This window comes from Acartia tonsa, chromosome 12 (assembly GCF_053477335.1).
Source record: "Acartia tonsa isolate MP-2025a chromosome 12, ASM5347733v1, whole genome shotgun sequence".
NCBI lineage: Eukaryota > Metazoa > Arthropoda > Copepoda > Calanoida > Acartiidae > Acartia > Acartia tonsa.
The window spans coordinates 28,332,787-28,358,896 of record NC_137271.1 but is presented as its reverse complement, the minus strand read 5'-3'; the positions used below and the strand labels follow the sequence as shown (position 1 = coordinate 28,358,896).

The 26,110-nt window shown below is 29.3% G+C and overlaps 2 protein-coding genes across 5 annotated transcripts in view; both read right to left on the bottom strand.

Moving 5' to 3' along the window:
• Positions 1–26,110, bottom strand: part of LOC145334613 (cell death-inducing p53-target protein 1-like) — a 345,932-nt gene that overhangs the window by 22,840 nt on the left and 296,982 nt on the right. The window lies entirely within an intron of this gene.
• Positions 1–26,110, bottom strand: part of LOC145334610 (uncharacterized) — a 167,601-nt gene that overhangs the window by 14,951 nt on the left and 126,540 nt on the right. The window contains exons 3-5 of one of the 2 annotated variants that reach the window (XM_080180134.1): positions 24,535–24,715; positions 22,455–22,620; positions 19,319–19,400 (exon numbers count right to left, since the gene is read on the bottom strand). In XM_080180134.1, coding sequence (XP_080036260.1) covers positions 19,319–19,336 — 18 coding nt within the window. In that variant the 5' untranslated portion in view covers positions 19,337–19,400; positions 22,455–22,620; positions 24,535–24,715. Of the gene's footprint in view, positions 1–8,463; positions 8,672–19,318; positions 19,401–22,454; positions 22,621–24,534; positions 24,716–26,110 lie in introns of those variants that run through there. The other variant, XM_080180133.1, reaches the window with a different exon arrangement.

Here is a 26,110-nt window from a genome sequence, read left to right as displayed (position 1 = left end):
TGATATGAAACAACACTATTCATATATCCTTTTCTCCTTTTGTGATAGTGTTATGGTTACCTATTATAAAATATATAGCACATTATTTACAATTAGAGTTATCAAACAAAAAATCCACAAAACCACAAGAAAAAAATGAGCTATTAGGGTGTGCTAGCATTTTTAAACAAAGTTTTTCCAAAATTTTACCAAAATCAAATGTATTAATTTTCATCACAATATTACCAAAATATTTTCTAGTTACGATGGCTATTTGTTGTGCGTTAAAGTTACTTTATTTTACTTGAAATAAAATTTTAGAACATTAAGTATGCTCCATCAATTGAATAGTTATTAAGTTGACATGGACAGAAATCCAAGCTTTTTTTTTTGGGGGGGGGGGGGGACTAAGAGACCAATGCAATTATTTTAGGGGGAAATATCCCCCCACCAAAAAGTAAATTGGAGGTTTCATTCTTTGGACGTCCTTGTTTGTTGGCTTACTTCAAAATACTTGTTTTTCACATTTTAATGTTAGAACGATGATATTTCAAAAAATTCTTGAACCAGGGAGGACCGGGAGGGGACACAGGTATGTAAATTATTGTAGTTCCCAAAGTTTTATAACCTTGATTGTTCATTCGTTAGTTTAAACTTTAGGTAATTCAATAGCCAATAATTTTAATCTAAAGACTTTTTTTATCATATTATAGGATTTAGATCAATTTATCGTCCATTTTCATATCCCTTAAGATTTCTGACAAAAACTAACTCCAAGAGCATTTATGTGGATAAAAACAAGAAAACATGTACTGCACAATTACACCAAAATTAGGTTAATCCAGGCAGGGAGTTTTCATCTGAAAAAAAATGTGTTGCCTCTTACTTTTCCACCAGTCCAAATATTGTTAATATGAATGAATATCTTTCATAGATAACATTTTTTTCCTGATGCACATCACTTTCCAAGAACATGTGTACATGTAGTGTATATGAAGATTTGAAAATTATAATGCTTTAGTATAATCTAAGGTTTGTGTGATGTTTTTTTTCTACAATTTTGTTTTTATCTTTTAAGAGCTATGTTTCTTGCTTTAAATCAAAAATATTAAGATAAAATCATTCAAAAACAAAGCATCTATAGTGGATACACAAAACAATAGGTATCTTTTTTTCTTTTAAAAAGTAAGTTTTACATTTGCTTTTCTTTTGGAAATTTTAGGAGAAACTTGATTGAATTTTACACCAGTGGAGTTCACATGGTGGTTCTAGGGGATGTGATTCTTGAGGAGGCAATAAGAGGCAAAGAGAGGAAGGCAAGCCTAGTAAATTTAAATTTCAAACGGGAATGTTTACACACACCTACCGCACGCCTATGATCGTCCATTGTCTTTTCCCTGTGTGTCTGTGGTAACATTGGTTTGATAAAGAATTAGATGTCACAATTAATATATTGCCACTCCCTTTAAGACTTAGAAAGGGATATTTTTTATTGCTATCATTATCAGAATATTGTTTTTTTTTAGAAGTACTTATTAAATTAGATTGAGGTAAAACTTAAATTATAAAGTTTAAATTGTTATAAAATCTTAATATTTAAATAAAATTATTTAATTTCTCAAAAGAGTAAATATAAATGAATCTATTTCATATTCCTTTATCCCTGAAAAGCTTTAAGATGTGACAAAACAAAAAAAAATAAGCTTGTGGTTTATCTCAAAATTAAAAAAATGAGCTATTAGGCAAAATTTTCTAACTTTAAGCCGCATACCTACTTTATAGATTTGATATGTTAGTCAGTGGGACCGGTCATGTTACGTATTAATGCTATTGTTTCTTTCACCAATTTAAGTTAGGGGGGTGGGGAACATGATTTTATTTTCTATCGTCATATCTCTGTTAGGTTTCTGTAATTGCTCAACTCGTGATTGTTCACATTTCCACATTTAATTTTACTTCAACCCATTTTAGGTCAAATTTCTCTAATTTAGGGGATACTTAATAGATACCTATTATATAGCTAGATATCTAAATCGCCCATAAGGTAGAAATTAATGATTCTAAAATTGTATGTAATATCGATTCAATAGAAGAAATTAGGAGCAATTTTTCTTTATTTTAATGTTTTTTATTTAAAATTATAGCAATATCTGAATAATTTTTATTTTAACCCATTTTTTGGTGGATTTCTAGAAATCAAATAAACTTTCAAGGCTCACTGACCTTTTAATCTAACCCTATAAAATCAAATATGCATAAAAATGTTGAAAAAAAACTACTTACAAACAAGGAAAGGTTTAGTTATAGAACAGCTACGCTATATGAAAAAGTATCCTTAAATTGAAAGGCAAGAAATTACTATGTTGGAATAAATAGTAATAGACAAATATTCGGTAATTTTAATCTATTATACTGCGCCTCTAGCATCTAAGACTCTATTTTCTAATGGATATGAAGGGCGAAAAGTAGTCTAAAACCACACCTAGACTTTTTATAAAAATAAAAGAGCCTAAAACCATCATAGTACCTATATGAAGCTTCACTTTAAAGGAGAGTCATATCGGTTCAGCGATTACCGGGATCCTTTGCTACAGACAAAAAAGCTTCCTACTTTATATAATGGGATAAGGTATTTGAATCTAACAATATCTTATTCAAAACCGATAAAATTCCTGAAAATATATCCTAATCCTGGGTTTGATCCCCCATAGAAGAAAATATTGGGTCATTATCTCCCTTCATTTGCTATGCTAGGCTCCTGCAAAACATCTAGATTTAGTTTTCAAAAGCCAAAAAGGAAGTAAAAAAATATTCTAATCTTTTATTAGTTTTTAAGTAACTAGTGGCTTCGCCCCTAGCCTCTATGGGCTTTGCCCCAAGAGGTATAATTACATCTTCTATTACTTACCCAGCAGAACGGATCACAAATTTTCGCACCTACCCAGCAGGAAAACATTTTGCGATTAAATTCGCAAAATTCGTAAATTTCGTAAAATTCGTAAAATTCGTAAAGAAGGTGTATCAACTTTTTTTTTTATAGCTAGCCGGTTCTTTTAGTAAGTAGTAGATGTAAAATTTTTCATAGAATTCAGATATGCAATCGGTTTTTTTGTAGACCTCTTATTTTTTAAGTAATTTAAGTTTAAAAAAAAAAAAATAAGTCGATTTTAAGGTACTAAAATGCAACAAAAAAAAGAAAGAAAATGGCCATTATGAACAAAAATAGTAAGATCTTTAATTTGACACCTTACTTTTTCAATTCTGTCAGGTAATTATTGAAAAAATCTATTTTTTTAAACACACGAGAATAAAAACTTTGACATTAATTTTATTATTTCACAGGTAAAAAAATATGGGTTCATATATACCTTTAGAATCAGAAAAATATTACTAATTCATTGTAAGCAAAATTGAAAAAAAAGTTTACAATATAGTATATAAACTACAATAAAAGGAATTATATGAAAATATCATATTATATTGTAAAGGCAACGTCTTAATTCTTGAATTGAGTATAAAAATGGGAAGGGGGTAAAAAGGGGGTAAAGAAGGGGTAAAAAAAGAAAGACAATAGTGTTGCCTGAACAAAAAATACAATTGGCCATTTGTTTAATTTTTAATTTTTTTACTTTTTTTCAATTTTGCTTACAATGGATTCGTAATATTTTTCTGATTCTAAAGGTATATATGAACCCATGTTTTTTATATCTGTTTGAGAAAATATTTAGGTCTAAAGTTTTTATTAAACCGAGGTTAAAAAAATAGATTTTTTCAATAATTACTCAACAGAATTTTAAAAGTAAGGTGTCAAATTAAAGATCTTACTATTTTTGTTCTTACTGGCCATTTTCTTCTTTTATTTTGTTGCGTTTTAGTACCTTAAAACCGACTTAATTATTTTTTTAAAAAACTTAAATTACTTAAAAAATAAGAGGTCTACAAAAAAACCGATTGCATATCTGAATTCTATGAAAAATTTTATATCTACTACTTACTAAAAGAACCGGCTAGCTATAAAAAAAAAAGTTGATACACCTTCTTTCGTAAAATTCGTAAAATTCGTAAAATTCATAAAATTCGTAAAATTCATAAAATTCGTAAAATTTGTAAAAAAAAAAAAAAAAAAAAAAAAAAAAAAATGGGGGGGGAATTTTTTGTTTTGGGGGGGTTGGGGGTGTCCCACCCCCCCAAAAAAAATAGCTTAAAACCACCGCAGGACCAATAGGTATATACCCTGAAGAGTAGAATCCGATCGGTTCAGTGGTTACCGAGATCTTAAGGGACAGACAGACAGACAGACGGACAGACGGTCAGACGGACAGACGGACAGACAGACATCGTTCTACTTTGTATTATAGATAAAGAATAATCAGAATTTTGAAGAAAAGTGCTGCTTTGCATATCTAAATTTTTGTAAAATTTTCACTGTTCATTCATAATTTCTGTTTTTTTTTCAGGAACTTGATTTGCTATTCTTTTAATGTTTTAAAGGTTTTACAAACCATCCACTAAAAAAAAACATTTAGGGTTTCTGTAAAGAAAATAGTTAAAAGATAGGCTTACTATTTCTTAAGTTAACAATAAGATTTAAAATATAAATTTCTATAAGTTAAAATTAAATTCATATTAATCAAGGTACCAAAGTTTTCTTAAAATTAAATTTATTTTATAGCAGGATAAAAAGAACACATTTTCAGTATGTAAGATTGGCCACTTTTTAAATCAGGGGTGAACGGCAGGTATCTGTATGGATAAGACAATGGACGAAAATTTGATGTACATGTAAAATCATTATGAGCACAAGTATATATTAAAATAATTGGTGGAAAAGTTAAAACATTGATATTTTGTACCAACCAATCAATACTCTTAGTTCACTAGGTTTTTATGCTAAAGAATGAGCGAACGCGTTTAAACAACTTTGGGGACCAGTGTAATTTACGACATAGATAATGATATCTGGCATTTAGTTGATAGAAACCTTATAAAATAACAGTCAACAAAATGTTAAATTTGACATGCCGTGAACCCCTGATGCTAATTGCAATCATCATGTTAGAAAAAGTATCCAGGGGGGTCGGGACTAATGGTAAGCTTATATACGAAAAAGTTAAAAATTAATAGCTTTAAGAACACTATTTGCGAAGTTTTTAGTTAGGTATCTTTTCTATTTTTCTTAAATATAATCTATTTTAAAAATCCCATAAATATAGTTTTGTTTTCTTTGTTAAAACATTTACAGCCTACTATATAAAACAAAAAAATATTCCATTTTGTCTTAATCATGATAGTTATAGACTAGGGGAAAATTTCAGAGAGTGAGGGAACAATGGGCTGTTTATTACACTAGTCCCCAAAGTTTTATTATATCGTTTTCTTATTTGTATGTACTTCAATTTATTGGCCATTGGCTTATCCCTTTGGATCCATGAATAGTATCCAAGTATATGATTATAATGGGGGGTAATTAAAAAAAATACAATATTTTCCAACTTTATGTCAAAACTTCTTGAGGTATAGGATAGCCAAAACATTGTTTTTGCCATTCAAAGTGAAAATTGATGTTTTTTGGGGGTAGAAGTCAAGTAAATAATACGTTTTACTTTCTCACATCCTATAAGTTTACGTAGTTTAACGTTAACATGCTTTTCACACTATTTTTTATAAAATTGCACATTACAAAGACAAGGTAATAATTGTTTCTTAGAAGAATCTAAATACTAAGAAGCTGAACTTGCTATAATATTCAAATACATCTAACTACCCCTTCACCTAAATAATAATGAATAACTATCTTAGTCTTAATTCATTATTATAGATAAGTACATCTTAATATCAAAGATAAATATCTATTAGTCCATTCCTTAAAAAATAGAAACATTAATTTAACTACTAGGATCAACATATCTTTCTGTATTTATGGCAGAGTGTCTAAATCTTAATTCTTATAAATAAAATACTGTTTTTGGGAGCTAGTAAATATTTAGAAATTATTGTAATTAATTCAAGTGCCTTTATTGATTCTCTCTTGATCATATAATAAAGTGGAAGTTTATTTGGAGATCGAACCCATAACCTCATAAGCTGTTGTCAGATGTAAAATCTTAGGATTATTGGTAAGAAGATAATGAAGCCCTAATTTATCAAGATTAAAGGGTACAATAAAATGGGGGCGTGTTGGTGGATGGAGTAAGGGAGGGGGAGGGGGTGTCAAAGATTTGATGTCCACCTTTAATTGATTTTTCAAATAATGAAATTCCCGCCATTTTAAAAGAAAAATGCTACTTCAGTATTTTCATATCTACAAGTTTTCTGCTAGTAAAATTTTTTTCTATTTTCATTTTACAATAGCATAATGTTATTGTAATCAACAAAGAAACCTAACTTATTTAGGAAAATTTCTTGGAAATAAAATGTGTATGGGAGGAGTTTCAACCCATTAAACACCTGACTTTCTTTTTACTTAGGTCCATTTCATGTACATATTAAAGAAAATGGGTGAGGGGGGGGGGGTAGGTGCTCTGAAAAACAAATATCAGAACATTACATACATAGATAATGACTTGATTTGTCTATTATTGATGACATAGAATTACTACTCGAAACCTTAACTTGCTTGAAATGTAATTCTAGTAATGAAATTTGTGATTCTATGATGATATAAAAAAATCTATTAAATCAACAACTGCCATATTTCAGGTTATTGTACGTTATCTTACTTTTATTAGGTAAAATTGGTATGTTATTTCTTTTTAGACAAAAACACATACTACTATGAACTAAATATTTTAAAGGGCATGTAAAGAACAATTCTAAATAAAAAATGCAAGAATGATTTTGTCCATAGCTAGTAAGTACTTGAAAATATATAAAAATGAAGAAAATAGAAGTATTATACAGATTTTTTTTGTAGACTATTTAAAAAGTATAAGATAACTCGCAAATTTTTGGTAGGTATTGTCTATGGCATTTTGTTGAAAAGCTCTATTTTAATATCCACCAATAAGATGTGAATGAGTGATCATTTTGTTTATTATGATGCAAAGGACAGATTATACATTAGTTACAGAATTGCTGCGCCATTAATAATTGCAAAGCAGTTTAATATGAAACCCCTAAATTATAATATTTCAATAGAAAGTTTTCTAAATATTGCCAGGAAGGGGGTAGGTATGGCATCTAAAATAATTTGTTTCCAATGTTTCTAACAGGAAACTTAAGTTGCTTTAGTAATGAAAAATACATAAAATAATACATCATGCCTTTCTACATAGATGACTTTAAGTGTTTGTCTACGATTGTCTTATCCCTCCCGACTTTCAACTTCTGGGAAGTTATTTTTCTGCTCCACTAAATGACAACACACAAAAAGAGATTGAATTACGGATAAACGGAAAAGTGATTATTAAAAAATATTTTTGGTAGAAGAAATTATACTATCTTAAACAAAGTCCTATATTACCGAATAATGAAGAATTTAAAGCATTTTATGAAAGTGGTAGTTAAAACTGACATTTATACATTTAATTTTATTATAAATTATATGCCTATGTCGAAACTACAAAGTTAAGCATTACTATTAAAATCTTCTATCCATCATGACAATGTATTTGTAATATTGACATAAGATTACAAATAACTAAACCTATAATAGAAAGTACTAATATAATAGATCTCCTGAATTATCTGTACCCAACTTATTTCAATGTTTATGGCGACAATAGTCTTTATATTATATAAAAATTAGGAAAAAAGGTACTTTCCCTTAAAGAATCTGGAGAGCACTAACATAAATTGAACAAACAATCATCAAAATTACAATTTACTTTGTAAGACTAATTTATAATTTTTGGGTGATTTACTCCATACTTTACCCCTGAAATTAGGGCGAGCTAAAAGGCCTGAGCGTAATTTGTAATTAGTTACAAAAACATGAGTAAAATTTAACACAGGGTTTTAAATACAGTTTAGTCATAATATCCTATAATATAAAGTTAGTAAGATTTTTTCTCGGAAGATCTCGGAAAGATTTGTATATAATTGGGGTGGTTTTAGGCTATTTCACTCATAGGCAAGGGTGAAGCAACTAGATATTAATATTTCAATTAATTTCTTAACGGCTTAAATTTTAAAATATTTTTCTTTGGTGGTCAAAACGGTTGAAAAAGGTAATTTTTACACTATATTAAAACCATTAATTTAAAAAAAGGGCAAATCAATTAATTCTAAAACTAAGGTTAAGGACCTTTTGGATCTTTTCTAAAAGTAAAGCTTTTTTATATTTAGAGGCTGTGGCATTTATAAGATTAGACAAAATGATACAGGCATTGATTTGTAAGTTTAAGTATATAAATACAGCAAAAAAGTAAATTTAGTCTAAATAATGATCTTTTTGAAATAAGAAAAACTTATATTTTCATAAGGTGTCAAATCCCCCTTTTTATTCAAACAACCTTTTAAAACTCTTATCAAATATAAACTTACCTGTTTTTTAGCGCCTATATAAACCATTTTTATAACTTTATTTTTTAATTTCACAAAAATATAGTCAAAATAAGCACAATATCAAACAAAAGTATTAATTTCTTAGTTTCACTTCATTGTTCATTTGATAATTATTCATTTATTTTTAGTCCTAGCAACCAGTGTGAAAGGTAATGTAATACTATCCGCGGATGCTACTCAAATTTTCAAAGGGTGTTAGAAATTCGTGGGTGGGGGGACTTTACCCGAGTGGCTGGGGAGGCGAAGGGGGAAGGATTCATGGATTGATTTGGCAGGCATTTGTAGGGAAGGGGAGAGTCTTAACCCTTCATGTCCTTAAATCCAAATAAAACCTACCCAAAAAAAAAATAAATATTTAAGGTAAAAGTTATTTATGACCTCTTCATTTTTTTGGTTAAACGCGCAACTGTTTAGACCAGTGGAAACATACACGATAACAGTTGTTGTTTATTCATATTTTATATCTGTATTACAGTTTGCTGCTCTATCTTCAAAAAGTATTGTATATGTTGAACCCTATTAGAGGAATTGTCCTTGTTTTTAACTGAACCCAACTATATAGGGTTAAATTTGTTTTGAAGAACTCAAAAATTTGAAATCTACAAGTAAAACCTCCTCCCCACCCCTATCTAAACTGCCGCCGCCCACCATCCAATGTGATAGAGTTTAACTTAAAGTCAAGAAAATAAAACATTATGATAACCCGTTTTACCCCATCCCTTATCCTCTACCCCACTTTTGCTTTCATTACAAAATTCTTCCATCCTAACTTAACAACGCTATTCAATAATGTAGCTCACCAAATTTACACATAAGGTGACGTTAACATGGGAAATACATATAATTAATTATGAAAATAATATATCCAAGTGCGTCTGTCGATAAAAAGAGAAAGACGCAATAAATCATTTAGCTCTTTATTTTTAATTTTTTAAGTTTAAAAATATTGTACTCGGCTATTCCTTGGCCGATTTAGGCTTTTAATCATATCCTGGCCGAGACAAATTTAGACCGTTGACTAATCAAAAATCGGTTCAGTTAGAGGGATACCCAACATCTCAATTTATTGCTACCAAAAGTCTTATAACTACGTTGCAATTATATAAAAACCCGTAAATTGAGTTTAATCAAAGGAGTATACTACACATTTCAATCACGCCCCCATCCCATGATACAGCGTGGCATTAATTTGTCATCGACCTCCAATGTACCCCCCCCCCCTAATGAGTATCCCCCAACCCCTAAGTTCTGTCCAAATATATGCATGACCATACCCCCTTATTTTCTCTCTTTCTTTATTATACCTGAAGGAAGATTTGACCCCTTCTTATTTTACCCCACCCACCTAACTATCCATCCATCCATCAGCCCCACCCCGTAGGAAATTTTCTCTTGATGATAATAAACCTACCCCCAATCCCACATCATAGGACTTAAAATGAGCGAAAATTTGTGTTTTTCAAATGAAACTAATTCATCATTTAGCCGGAAGCTTTTTGGTATGTCGGGTAAATTAAATTATTAGTAAGAGCAGGGGTGAAATGCACTGACACATAAACCGGCTTAACTTATTCGCATACACACACACGAAGGTCGTGCCATCATAGTGTTGGTTACCTGGATATGCAATAGTTATGATTTGCTATTTTTATTTTTCTGTTTTATGGAAAGGCCTTACATACCACTTCATTGATAGCTCGAGAAGAAGCTATTGTGCCCACTAGGGGCAAACATATTCATTTCCGCGCAAAAATAGGACAATTCCATCAAAGTGGTTTATTATTTCTTCTGAGAAAAATTCAGGATGGTGGGGGACATTAGACTATAATTTATACTTTGAGAACGTTCTTCTTTTCGAAGAAATGATTGGTTTGTACAAAAAAAATAATGTCCAAACTTTTCCACCATTGATTTTAATCTACATTCAGGGATATTTTGTTCATCAAAATTGGAGATAATTTACCAAACAATCTTTGAAAAAAATCTATCTAATATTTATTAAACCTTTAAGTTTAATTAACTTTAAGTTAAATCATATAAAAGTACTAATGAAGTTCCCTTGAAATGTGTTTTACCCCTAAAAACTAATGAAATCTGTCGGCATGTGAGAAAATACAAAATAATAAAAAATATGTTGAATACAATAGGAATAATGTTATTCATAATCAAAAACATTGTATTATGTAAATAGAAAATATTTTATATGATTATTGATTATTGACTGTTTTTTTAAAGTATAAAACTCAAACAAGCCCATATAAATTAATAGCTAGCGAAGTTTACAATTATTAAACAGATAAAAAATAAAGTATTAGAGAAGGATCTATTTCAAATATTGCAAAACAGAAAACTGGCTTCCTTCCTAAGAAAAGGTTGAATATGAATACATGAAGAGAGTTATGGACAGACAAACAGATAGAATTGTTTTTAAAAAAGTAATATTTACAGTAGTTTAGCTACTGAAAATTTTTCAAATTTGCACAAATCTTAGCCAATCTATTGTTTTTTAGCGCAGCTACTCCATAAAAATGTCCGTTTTTAAAGACTACTTGGATGTTTGTGTTGATTTTGCTATTGTGAAATTATTTGTCTCAAAAATATAACATAAATCAACACGCACCTAGGATACTTGAATCATATTGTGTTAAACCTTTTAAAATTGTATAAAAGTTTGCTGTTCTTTTTCACCTTAAATTGTTATTGCTGCGCTACTTATGGACATAATTGTCCTTATTATTAATTGTAAACATCGTCCTTTCAATATTTCTACTTTCAATCTACTTTCACAATAACTTTAATATAAGAAGTTCATTCCTCAACTTTAAATACCCTAACTATATGATACATAAATGTAGCATATTTAGCATTACAATGAACTTAAAGAGTTTAATGTTAGACATAATTCCTATTCAAATATCAGTCCGATCATCAAATGTAAACTATGGCTACTATAATTCATAGTTGAGAATTGAGGGGTGTTATCAAAATGCAATATTTGGATATTTTGTTGAAGGATCCAACTGAGTTTTGGGGGGTAACTCCTTGACGTATCTTGTATTATCTCAAGTATCAAACTTTCCAGGGATATCAGAGACAATGGGCTGTTTATTACTCTAGTCCCAAAAGTTTTACAATAACGTTTTCTGATTTGTTGGCTTAACAACTTTGGGGACTATTACTTTATTGGTTGGTTTATTAAGTTGAATGTTCAAAAGTTTCAACCACTTATTTAAATCTACAGAAGGGGTAATTGTGTGTGTCATCATTGGGGCTGTTAATTAAGTTAGATCCCTGAATGGATATTTCATTAACCTACTATCCTTCCTTCCCCCAATATTGACCAACTACTGGAATTTTGAAATTTAGGGGGATAGTTAAATCATTACACAATATCCTTACCCTAAGTCTATGAAACTTTCTCATTCATAATAAATTCAATTTAGGGCATAAATACTTTCAATTGGTCAAGCAATTTGATAAACAAGGATGTTTATAACCCATAAAAAACGCAGCAAAAACAAGATAATGATTGTTATAAGGGATCTAAAGGGATAAGCCAATGGCCAATAAATTGGTGTACATCACCTATGATGATACACAAAATTACCCTTTCTGTAGGTTAAAAGTAGTGGTTGAAACGTTTGAACAGTCAACTTAATGGAACCACTGATCAAAATACTAAAGTCCCCAAAGTTGTTAAGCCAACAAATGAGAAATCATTATTATAAAACTTTGGGGACTTGTGTAATAAACAGACTAATGTCCTCTCCCTCCCAAATTGAATTGTTATACAGTAATAATAAAGAAATCGTATGCAAAAATATTTTAAGCAGAGAAGGTTTACCAAATAAAACTCAATGGAAACTTTGACAGGCATTATCAATTAATTTCTAGACAATGTTTTTAAATGCTTAATAACTGCAATAAACAAAGAAGCTTGTCAATATGATATGTTTGATTTTTAGGAAATGATATTTATCGTATTGTATTATTGACAGCTTTCCGCGGATATTAAGATAAAATTATAAATTATTTTTATTTTAAGTTTAAAGATTGTAAATTTTCTCAGATTTCTCGATGGTCAAATGGCTTTAATAATGGATTTAATGGTAATATGTAATACCATTACTTATATTATGTAAGTTTATTGTATTATTTATTGTATACAACATGTTGATACAATAACACAATTCAAATCTTAGCAAATTTCAAAATAAATTATTACTAGAACAGAACAGACATAGATCTTAGAATAATATTTAAGATCTAATTGAATTGTATTTAAGATCTAGCTATAATATAAAAATAGCAATTTTATCCTATTATATGAAGTAATAAGGTTTTTGTTGTTGTCTGAAGCTTAAGATCTCAACAACTACGGAACGGATTGGGTATTCCTTTTATGTAACCTTCACATAGGTCCTGTGCAGACAATTATATCTTCAGATTCAAGTCTTAAGATGGTTTTAGCTAGTTTTCTAGCATCTTCCTATCCTTTTGAATACAGAGTCCCTAAAAGCTAGGGACTTATTCTCTGGTAATAACTTAAAATATTAATTTTCCCTTTCCCAATTTGAATAATGAATAATATGTTAAGTATGATAACTTCTAAAAAAGTGTCATGTATTGATAAAAATTTGAATTTGTAAGTGAACATAATGCTTGTAGCTTAACTTGATGGTGTCAAGTTATATCGACAGAACACCTAATTTCTGAGCTGTCAAGAAAGAGAACATCAAAGGATTGAAATCAAGAAGATAGGGGTCAGTAAAATTGTGAAAAATTTCGGATAGCAATGAAAATAATATATATTTTACAATGTTTTACTTTGTAGATATGGATTTAAATGGTAAAAGGGTTACTGATTTTTTTAAGGTAAATTAGGTCTAAAGACGGCAAATTTATGATAAAGTGACTTTTTTGAATGTAATAAAGTCAACATAGACCACTAAAATGGTATATCAATTCGTTTTTTAATTTTTACAGGGTTTTAACAAAAAACATAGTAAAAAATATGATTTCTTGAGCCTTGTTTGAAAACTACACAGTAAAAAATGCTGATTACTTGAGCCTTATTCTCTAGATTGAAAGTATTTGATTGAATGGTATGCGAGTCCAATCAAACGCATGAATATGTCTTTTCAAAACTACAAAAGAACATATAACAAAAGCGTAGCAATAACAAGTGAACTATTCATTACATGCAAAAGAACAGCAAACTGTAATCTAGTATTAATCTATATAAACTATTTCCATATTTGGTTAGTGTATTTATAAAAATAATGAAAAAAAATACTTTGTAATATATTGTTCTCATCTAACTTGACATACCAATAGTTTCAAGTTATCAAAGACAGAAATTAGTTTAATAGTTTTTGGGCAAAGAATCTTTAATTGCAAGGAGGGAGGAGACATTGCGCTGTTTAATACAGTAGTCCCCAAAGTTTTTATAATAACAATTCTTATTCATTTGTTTAACCACTTTGGTGACTTTTATTGAATTTTGATTGGTTGGTTAAGTTGAGTGTCAAAACATTTCATCTAATAATTGTAATCTACATAAGGGGTCACTTTGTGTATAATCATTGGGATGTATATCAATTTACCGGCCATTGTATTATCCCTTTAAGTCCCTGCTTTAATTGCCTCTCAAAGATCAATTCTAAATATATTTTTGCTAATATAAAACATTTTCTATATTGTATGAGCATACAAATTAATACATGTGAGAACACTATAATACTAAAATAACCGGCGCATTTTATGGCTTCAATCTCCGCCCACTTTATGATCTAATAATACCTGTAGACCTTAGAAGCAGATTTTTACATCGAAATTATATTATGGCAATTGGTAGGGTAGTCATAACTGACATGTTATCAACTTCTGACGTTATAAAATCCTATTTGCCTAAATATTATATCGCTTTTACTAATAACATATTTTGTTGATATAATAACAGCACATAATTTAACAAGGTATGACTCCACCCACTTTAACAATGTAATAATATTTAAAATATTTTATTGAGTTCATAACTTTTATAAATCTTTATGATTAAAGGAGGGGTATCTAATTTTAAAATATGATAATAAAATAATTATTTATTGCGTCATATTATAGATAGTTTTCAGCTGATAGTAAAATGAAAACCATATATTGGACGTCCTTGAATTGTTATATCCATATTTAAAAAGAAAAATTTGCTTTGAAACAGTTTTGATCTTTGTCTATTATTGAAAACTTGCTCCTGTGACTTCCAACTCTCAGTGATTGGCTTTCTCTATCTTATCTCCAGGGGGAGAGAGGACAATGACGGTAAATCTTAACCAAAACTAACCCTCCTCTCTGATATTTTCCAGCATTTATTGTTTAGTGTCACATATAATAATTTAGATTAAGATAAATTTATTATCTATTGTGCCATCCCTGTATCCCTGAGGTTAATACATAGGAATGTTAGATTAAGATTGTGTTATTTCCCATAATTTCCATGCTATTTAACCATGATAATAGCAGCGTAGCTAACCGTTTAATTGTACTTTTCGTCTGTTCGTCAATTTGCTAGTCTTTAAAACTTATAGTTGATTCACCTTTGACGTCTAGGTAACCCCCAAATATTTAAATAAATTCTTCATGAATTCAGTTTTTCTAATTGATCTTTATATAACGAATAGAAATATTTTCTAAAAAGCAGAGTCCAATCGGTCAAGTGGTTACCAAGAGCTTAAGCTTTTTCCGGAAAAAAACTGACATACCAGGGATTAAAACGGCTCTCGAGACAATTATTAAGGAGCTCCTAAGAATAAACACAAATAGTAGAATAAGACAAAAAATGTTTGCTTCGCTACTTTGAATGTTGCCAACCTCATATTAATTAAATTTAACCCTTTTTTATACATACACGAAATTGTTAATTTGTTTCGCTTTAAATAACTTATTTACAGATTTCAATGCTTATTACTTATTAATTTGATAAAATTAATGGAAATCAAATTTGCTCTAATAATTCTTTTACTTTTAAACATTTGTTATAATGATATTTTATCAAAAATAGTTGTAAACCTTTATTGGACCTATAAGGAGCTTCACAGTAAAGGAGAACCATATTGGTTCAGTGGTTAACGAGAACCTTCGCTAAACGCAGACAGGTAAACATCCTGTAAATTTTATATCAATTATGACCACTAAAAATGATTTAACTAAAAAACTTTACAAACTTGCTCTAATGATAAAAAGATACAATGACAAGAAAAAAACTATATTTTGATAAATAGAAAAGTTGGAATAAAAATTACGGTTAATCTATAAATTCCCATTTCCCCCAAAAAAGTAAAAATAAACAAAATTGTGGGAAACCGCACTATGAAATACCTGTTTATTATAAAGTATAATAATACCTTTATACTAATTATGTATGTATGGGGTTTATATTTAAAATAAACAGAAAAACAAAATTTAAATACATACAATGAAGTTAATTAATGTTCAATTAAAATTCAATGGTTGTTTTTTTTCAATAAAAAGAAATACTATAATAATAATAATATTTATCCTATTACACAAAGAAGTAACCACTGAACCAATTTAAATGAAGCGCCTTGGTTAGTTTTAGGCTATTTTCTCTCCTCTTTCCTCTCCGCATATAAGTTAGTGAGTTATATAAAAGCTATATAATGTGTATTTTGTATGTAAGTAGTATAGGCGTCTTATTCCTTTTTAATGGGTGTGAGAGGGGGGAAGGTAAGTCTGTATGTGTGAATATAATAAAAGATTTAACTATATGGTCAAAGGCGACCCGCCATTGTCAAGGAGAATTAATTATGGTCGAAAATTATTAGCTTTCTTTAACTTTTATCATGAGGTAGATACTTGTTACAATAAAGGTACTCATAATTCTATTCTTGTTACTATATTCAAATGTCAATTTTTGCCCATAATGTCGAAGTAAATATGTAGCAATTCATTCGATAAATTGCTAGTTAAAATATTTTTTTGTTTTTTATAGTTATAATATATGAATCATATATTACTTTTTTAATGGAATTAATACAGTTTAACATTAACATTAACATTAGGTTCAATATACTCGAAGAGAATTTTTAAAGATATGTTTTTTGCAACTTTTAGTAAATATGCTTTAGCTGTTGTAATTGAATTGAAGTTTAAGTTTATTGTTTTATATCATACATGTTCATTGGTTAACCTGCCCCCCCCCCCTTATGTTTTTAGAGTTGTTAAATCACCCCCCCCCCCCCCTCCAAAGTTAGTTGTAATATGTAATTAGAGGGTAGGCTTTGAAAATAATATGGGTTTATAAAGTCAGTACATAACTCAAAACAATATTGATATTAATCCTTTTTGTATTTTCTTTGTCAATAACAATCATACCATCCTTAGATTATTTAATGTTTACCTTTAAAGATTCTAAAAAGCACCTGAATTAAGTTTGATCTATATATCTTATACGCCCCTTGAGGCCTCTAAGGGCCAATGAGGTGGGGGAGAGGAAAGTCAACCCTACCCACTTTAGCTCTGACCTTCTATGAGGAGCTACACTGGAGGATATCGGTTCAGAGATCCTTCGGTACAGACAGATAGAGATCCTGTTACTTTTTTATAAAGACACTTTTGAGAAAAAAATATAAAAAAGGTAAAATTATACTAATAATAATTTTCTATGTAAAAATACTATTAAAAATGTACAGTCCTTTTGTAAAGGACATCATTGAACAAGTCGCACACATTACAAAGTCTACTGACATTTGGGTCCCTAACAAAGAAATATATTTCTTGTCTATAGTCTAAATGAGATTGGCAATTCAAAGAAAAAAACAAATATTTTTTAAATTGAGTTATTTTAAGTAGCAAAGCCACTGTTTAATTAGAATCTCTCCGAACTAACTGTCTAAATAATATTTTTTAGAATAAATCATATTTTACAACCGTATAACAGTTAAGTCTACTTTTTGCTGTGCTAATAATGGATATAATTGTATTAAAAATTAGTATTTAAATTAATTAGCGCAACTTTAATTGAAATAATATTAAGTTAGGGATCTTTATATAAAACAAGCTAAAACCATAAGGTTAAGGGTAAATATAAAGGGTTAAAACCATAGGGGGTTGTCTACTGGTAGCCTATAAGTCATATAAAACATGCCCCCCCCCCCTCCTCCCTAATAAAAAGGGAGGAGCATATTTTTTTGTAAATATTATATAACGGACTGTAAATTATGTAATAAAACAAGGATGACAACATCCACAAGTTAAAAGGTAAAAAAAAAATCTAATATAAAAGTGACATCAAGTAACTCAACCGATATAGTTCTCCTGTACAATTTAGTAGCTTGTCATAGGTCCTGGAAAGGTTTTTATAAGTATTTAAGGAGTGAGAAATCGCACCTAGAAAAAATTATTCCCCTAAATTTTTTGTTTCATTTATTTTCTTAAAACTAAAATTGGAAGTCTAAGAAATCTTTACATCTATAATCTTAAACCTTTAAGCAACCCACCCAACATCACATTTTTGTATAGACATGCTGACAAACTGACATGTACGGAACAAAGTGAGTTATATGGAAGCTTCACTATTAAAAAACAATATGAAAAACAACAAATTATTTAAATAGAATGAAATGGAGATAAGAATACTTGAAAGCAATTACAATATAAACTAAGTTTTTTACTAATTTTTTAATCAAGTAATAAATCAGCCAATTTTATCTAAAACATTTCTACCAATAAAAAATAGCAATATTATACTACTTTACTAAAAATAGCCTTATACCATACGAAGTCTTGTATCTGAAAATGAAATAGCCTAAAACCATCCGAAGACCTATGTGAAGTTTCCCAAAAATTTAGAACTTAATCGGTTCCATAGTCATCGATTTCTTAAGCTAAAAAAACTTACTATACTTTATAAAATAAGATTTCTGACTGGTGTTCCTATAATGCAGGCAGTAATGTTTTCTTTAGACCAAATATCCCTAATCAATGGGAAGATATATTAAGTTTCATTTAAAAATTGGGGGAGGGGATGGCGCTAAAAAATAAAACAATAAACGATTAAGATCTCTTATACCGTATGCTTGGTTATTCTCATATACTGAGGTCAAAGTGGGACGCTTTAAAAAGACTACATAAAAGTGAAGTTCTCTTTGACAAAAAAACCTCCTATTTGATTTTAAGACTATCGGCTATGCACCTCGCATATATTTGCCCATTAACCAAAAGAGTAGGCAAGGAAAGAAAAATACCCTAAAATATCCTAAGACATAAATCTACAAATAAAACTATACCGGGACCTACGTGAAACTTCTCTAAAAAAGAACTCAATCAATCAAATTGTCATTGAAATCTTAAGATTAAGTAAAAAATCTTTTTAACTTCATCATAGGATAGCTTCTTAGTTAAAAATTTCATAATCTTAATTTATATATTCTAAAACAAATTAGATTTATATAAATCAATTCATTGTCCCAACTTTCTGTTTTACTGTATATTTTTATTAAGAATAAATATTTTGCATAAAGAGGCGTCAAACGGGTTAATTTATTACTTGATAATAAATATTTAGACTTAAGGCATGTAGATCGGTTTTAAAAACAGGTCTAGGGCAAAGGTTTAAACTAGAATGCTGAAAACTATACTTCCAGTATGGCTTCGAAACCAATTAATTCCCGCTGGATTAGAACCTGTTCTCCGTCATACTGAAAAATCATGTATAGCACTGTATTACAGACAATTTTTATTGAAATAAAAATCCTAAGATTTTGCCATATCCGCGGAAAGCTGTTTATAATACGATGCGATAAATAACTATTCATACCTTTTTTCTCTGCATCATTTTGGAAGATTTTTTTAGCACCAGAGATTTTCTTTTTTAACTACATGCACAGACTGGCGACTTTCTGAAAATAAAAAAAAACATTTAAAATATAGTTAAACAAGGATAACAACATTCATAAGTAGCGAAACAAAGAAATACGTCTGGACAATAGACAACATGAGTTAACAGCAGTTATTCAGTTATCATAAATAATTTTCATTAAAGTATAAAACAATTCAAAGAAAATCACAAAACATATAAAAATAAGTATATATGATCTCTCTTGAAGTATAACCGAAAGACCGACAGATTAAACGAATTATATAACAAATGCAATAAATTAAATTTGGTGATTTTTTAATTAAGATTTAAGCTAAAAGTTTTTAAAGTACAAAGGTTTATAACCACTCAAATAAACCATAAAAATTATATGTGTAAATGCAAGGTAGACCCTATATCAAATGATATAAATAAATGATCTATGTTTTTTTTAAATTGATTGTGTTTCATGTTTTATTATAATCTATCTAACATAACTATATTTGTATATTTTTCTTAGTTGGAATAATTATTTAAAAGTAAATGATACAAATATATACTGTACAAAATTTGGTCTTCTCATAGAATATGATCAATAAAACTACTTAAAATAGAAAAATTACACCATTTCATGTACAATTATTCAAAAAACTAAATTATATATGAAAAACATTAATCACAACAAAATGTTTTTAAAAAATTTATGTAAGAAAGTATTGCAACTTATAAATATTAACTTATTTTTGTAATTTTATCAAATGCTTGTCGAAAATTTATTTTAAATTGTCATATCCCTGTTAACTGACCGTACCACCTGTGTTATTTCAACTTCTTTTCAAATCTAATCAGAGCATCTTTTTTTCTCTTTCTCTCACTTGTTTTTCATTAGTACCGAGGCTACTCTACAGGTCACTCTTGTTTGTCTGTACGTCTGCCCTTTGGTTTATTATTTTACACCCTTCCATTTTGGTGAAAGAATATATTATTTATTCCGGCATACCGCATCTTTTTTATAGCAATGTTTTTGTGTTTTCCCCTCGAAAGTTTATTATAACGTTTTCTTATTCGTTGCTTAACAACTTTGGAGACTTTTATTGAATTTTAATTGGTTGGTTCATAAAGTTGAGTGTCCAACATTTAAACCACTAATTGTAATCTACAGAAGGGGCAATTATGTGTATCAGCATTGGGGACGTACATCAATTTATTGTCTAATATAGGTGTATATAGCATACAGTTAAAACATGTAAAGGGTGCACATCTCTAATTTGAAGGCTTTTTGTATTGTTTTCATAAATCAAAGCTTTGCCATCAATGGATACAATTGTCCTTGTTTTATTTTCTTGAAATAGTATCTTGTCACTACCACAAAAAAAACACAAATTTTTCACTCAGTCAAAAGTTTGCTAGAAAAGTAGTTTTTTTTCTAATAAGCACATTTCATAATGTTAAATGCTTGTAACCATAAGGTATTTTAAAGGAAAAGGAAGTGGACGAGAAATTGATGTACATCCACAATGATTTTTAAAAAATCACCTTTCTGTGTGTTAGAATCATTGGCTAAAAAGTTTGGACACTGCTAGTACCCTAATTATAATGAAATGACCAAAGACAATTTTTTTTATTTGAAGTACTTGAATGAACAACTTTGAAGTTGAACTAATTTTGCTTCATTTTAATTATATTTTCTTAAAATGACGAAACATTTTATCATATACATATATATTTCTTTTCTTATTACATCTGTCCCATTTCTTCAGGGATAAAGAGATAGGACAATGGGCAACTAATTAAATTTTAGTGTTCTAGTTGCCTAAGGACCCAAAGTTGCATTAGTTTTATATAATCCTTGGTCAAAGACAACTTTAAATATCAATCTTGATTAATAGTCCCACCATTTATCCACGCATTTCTTAAATTCAATTTCAAGTATAGTTACGAATCCGATTAATTTCCGCTGGATTAAACCGGTTCTGAGTAATATTTTTCATTTTTTGTGCACTAATACTAAAATGAAATAATATGATTAATTCTTCTTTTGTTAGCTAGACCTTCCGGCCTATCAGAGCCAACAACATTTATATTTCATTTCTTTTTCTTTCGAATTTTTGAAAAACTTGCACATTTAGTCTCAAAACACGGATAGGCATATGTTACATTAAGAAAACTATTTTTCCTCCAATATGATTTTTTTTTACAAAATTATGTTGATAACTGCATTAAATAAATAATATTTTACATAAACCAGCAAAAAGTTTTCTTCTAGTGCACTATCCATGATACTGATTTTAATACCAAGTTTATCTTTGCAATTTAAAGATAATTTGTTGCTATTGTAGTTTTATTAAACAAGAACAGTTTAGTGCTATGTAGAGAAAATAGTAAAACGGACAAAATATAATCATATAAATGAGATATTATTGAGATATTATCTATGCAACATATGTCAATTTATCACTAAATATGATACTTTTGTTAGACATCACAATCAAGTAAAAATTTAGTATCAGAAATAAACTAATAAATAATAAAAAAAAATAATGTTTATTTTCAGTGACTCGGTCAGACGGACGAACCGACGTTCGGACCATTTCTAGTTATAGAGTAGCTTCGTTACTATTAAATTGTATTGTTTGCATTATTACCACAAATTGGATATAATAAGGAAATAACTTTTTTTTCAACCAAAAAAATAATATTAAGATAAAAAGTATAATTCTTGATAATTTGAAAAATACGGAAGTCTTACACAATCCTTTGGACTGCGCCCATAGAATCAAAATAGCCTAAAACCACGATCAAGCTGCCTTAACTTGGTGTATTAAATCGGTCTAGTTGTTAGAAAGCTCTTAACAGACAACATAAAAATCTTACTACTTTATAAAAAAAGGATCGTTTTTGAATATGTGTAATGTGTAGTGTATTTCAGTAAGTCCATTTTCAATAAGATCTCATTTAACCACTAAAGGGGGGGGGGATTAAGAGAAAGAAAAGGGGGGTCTATAAAAAAAGAGCCCAGTAATAACTAAAACAGACAGACAAACGACAAAAAAAGTTTCTTAATTACAGAGTAGCTGCTATTAATATAAAAACTCACCTATTCTATTTGTTTCTCGTTTAGGTCGATTTTTCACATCTATAACTTTTAATGTCTTTTGTACTTCACAATTCAATTTATTTAAGTTCTTTTAATTGTTATTTAAAATTACTAACACCATTCTTTTACTTATACAATTTCAAAATTCTATATCAAACATCTACATCTAGTTTTTTTTTGCCAGTTTTAAAATAATCTTCTTATCACTGTTTAAATTGTAAGTAAAACATTTTAACAACAATACTATTTTTTAAAATAGAATAGTATGATAATAAAAATGGTAATAAAATAATAAATGACTTTTTATTTTAATTTAATTGGTTGAAAAATTTGAGGCAAATTTTTTTCACTCTTGTTTAACCAGATAAAAAAGTCAGAATTTTCAATAAGAAAAAAGTGAAATGATTATTAAGGCTTCCATTATTTTTGACATTAATATGTCGTTTTTTCAGTTAATGTTTTCCTCTCAGTTATTTTATACTTTTTTCATTAAATTAATTTTTCATATCTTTCTTCTATGTTAAGTAATGAATTAAAACCATTTTCCCATAAAAATAATATAGAACAAATTGCCCCCTTTACCGTTTAAAATCACAGCAAATTTATAACTAGTGTATGTCCGTTTGTTAGTCGGTCTAAGAAAATATAGGAAATTATCTTGATATTTTTGTCTGATATTGGTCCACATTTTTGCGTTTGTTCTCATAATACAGGACGGAAAGGGTGGATGGGCCGGGTGGGATAAACTTCAATATAACTTTCTGGGAATATGCTAAAATTATCTCATAATTGCAACATTAAACTTTTTTGCTGATATTATATAATCATAATTAGTTATTATCATTAGAATAGCGTTACACAGTCAGAATAGCTTATCGAAATGGATATAAAATATAGCAGGGGAAAAATTGTCGTCAACATTGAACATTGAACATCATTTATTGGTTAGTTCATTTATCCAGTAAGAATGGAGGGAGTAAAGGGGATAGATCATTATTTTATCCAGCTACAAACTTCACTATGTCATACTATAGTTTAGTTTGGTGCAAATCCATTTTTAACAACTACAATTTATACATGAAGACTTTTAATCGACAAAAAAACAATGATATTGTCAACACTATGGCATGAGGGTTAACAGGGGTGATGGTGCAAGTCTAAGTGTGAATTATTAACAATTATTAAGGTCCTTTTATTATTAAATCTCAAGTCATCAAAATTTCTCACGGCTCCAGAGCCGACCATAGCTACTCTAGAATCCACTGACAGGAATATTTACTCAGAAGAAAAAACTATTTTGCGAACCTTTTTGTAGTGCTTATAAAAATGACGTCATACTGGCCTACCAATGGTCAATTAAAATGTATACTGGCCTGCCATTGGTAATTTAGTCTGTGTATTTGCCTATCATTGGTCATTTGTATTGTATGACGGCACTTTTTTATAGCCACTATACTATAAAGAGCTTCCTATTTTGCCCCTTACATGTCAAATTATTTTGCTGTAGCATATTAATGTGTAAAAAGATGCAGAAAATCAATACATTTGCCGAAAACCTATCCTGGACCGCATATAAAGCTTCTGAGAAAGTTGTAATGGGGGTTATTAAGCTATTTTCGAGATCTTAGTAGGAGAACACATGCACATCAATCTGCTATATTTTATGAGATTTTCCTCCTTTTATGTTTTTATTTAGTTTTAAGTATGTTTATCTTATTTTGCTACTTTTGACCACTACATATTGTAGAAAACGGGTGTCAAAACATTTTTCAAAATTTCATGATTAGCCTTAATTTCATTTATTTACAAAAATATTTAAAAAATGACCCATAAAATAAAAATATTTGCCATAAACTATTCAGTCAGTTAAAAAAATCAATCTATGATATTGTTGTCTTGTCTCGCAAAAATTTAAAACAGAATAGTTTTTTGGTCCCATATATTTTCGGGTATTTAAATCGAGCTACAAATTGATTTTGTAAATATTGGGAGAAAGTAAGGGCTGTAGATTAATCTACCCCTCATTGGCCCCTCCCTAATTCTAATTTTTACGGATTTTTGTTTTTGATAAAACTGGCACCCTAGAGATTTGGTCTGTAAGCGAACAATATTTCTTTCAATGATCTTCTTTTCTTCACTATCTTTCTATCTTCCTGACAATCTTTCTATCTTCTCTGGCTATCTTTCTATCTTCTCTGGCTATCTTTCTATCTTCTCTGGCTATCTTTCTGTCTCTCTTCCTTTGTATCAATTTCACACACCTGAAATTAATTAAAGATGTATTATATCAACCTTGTAGGATGTCAGGGTTATTTATTAACGGTGGAAGAATTAGGAAATGCGCAAAAATAGCTTAAAACCATCCCTGAAACTATGTGAAGCTTCCCTAAAATTATAATATCATTCTATTCAGTGGTTAGTCAGATCTTAACAAACAAAAGAACCGTACTACTTTACATAATACTAGCCTTAACGGGATCTGTAATCTTAAGTTAGCTTAAATACATCCCATAAGTTTAAACTAAATTAGAAGGGCATAAACATCACAGGACCTATGTGAAGATTACCTGAATACAATCGGTTCAATAGTCTTGAGATCTTAATCTTCAGACAAAAAGGGTCCTTCTGACCACGTTAAACGATTGCTATTCTATTCGCATTGCTTTGCTACATATGGAAGTTGTCATCCTTAAAGTCTTTTAAATTTCATATTAATGACATGATTTTAATTCTTTTAAAGCAATTTTAATAATAAGATCACGTAGAATTTGAAACAGTTATGAGTTGTTTATATAAATCAAAATATAACATGGATGGTTATGTTCATAAGTAGAAAAGCAAAACCTCTTACAATTTATCATTGTATTTATTACTAGCGGCTACGCCCCTAGAGGCCTCTAGCGGCACTTTAAATTTTTTTGTTTGTTAAAGTCTCTACAATATTTTTATTTTTCGATATCTCTTTATGTTACGTTGAAGTCTCCCGAATATTAAAAAAAATTTACCCTGTTAAGGAGAACCCGATCGGTTCAGCGGTTAGCGAGATCCTTCGGTACAGACACACAAACAGACATCCTGTTACTTTAGTATAAGGATGATTTTAAAATCCTATTATAGAAAGTAGTAAAGTTCTTTTTGTCTGTAGCTTGAGATTAAGATGAACCGATTGATTTCTCAATTTTCGGAAGCTTCACATAGGCACAACCCAATCTTTCCAGATTTTGTATAATTTTTTGAGGAACACGACTCCAGTGACGTCATATTTTTCTTTCCCGAAAAAGGGAAAGGGGGAAGAAAAAAAGAGATGGGAGAAAAGGGGGTTTTCCCCATCTCTTTTGAAGAGATTTTCTTCCCCCCTTCCCTTTTTCGAGAAAGAAAAATATGACGTCACTGGAGTCGTGTTCCTCAAAAAATTATACAAAATCTGGAAAGATTGGGTAGTGTCTTCACATAGGTCCCAGGATAGATTTAGGCTATACATTTTAAAGATATATAAGTCTTGGGATGGTTTTAGATTATTTATCAACTTTCCCTACCCTTTTGAATACAAAGCTCCTTGATGTTATCAAAGGATATAATTTAGTCTTAAAAAGTCATGCAGGACTTTATGATTTACAGACAAAAAGAATTGTATAGTTGGTACGAGTATATGATAG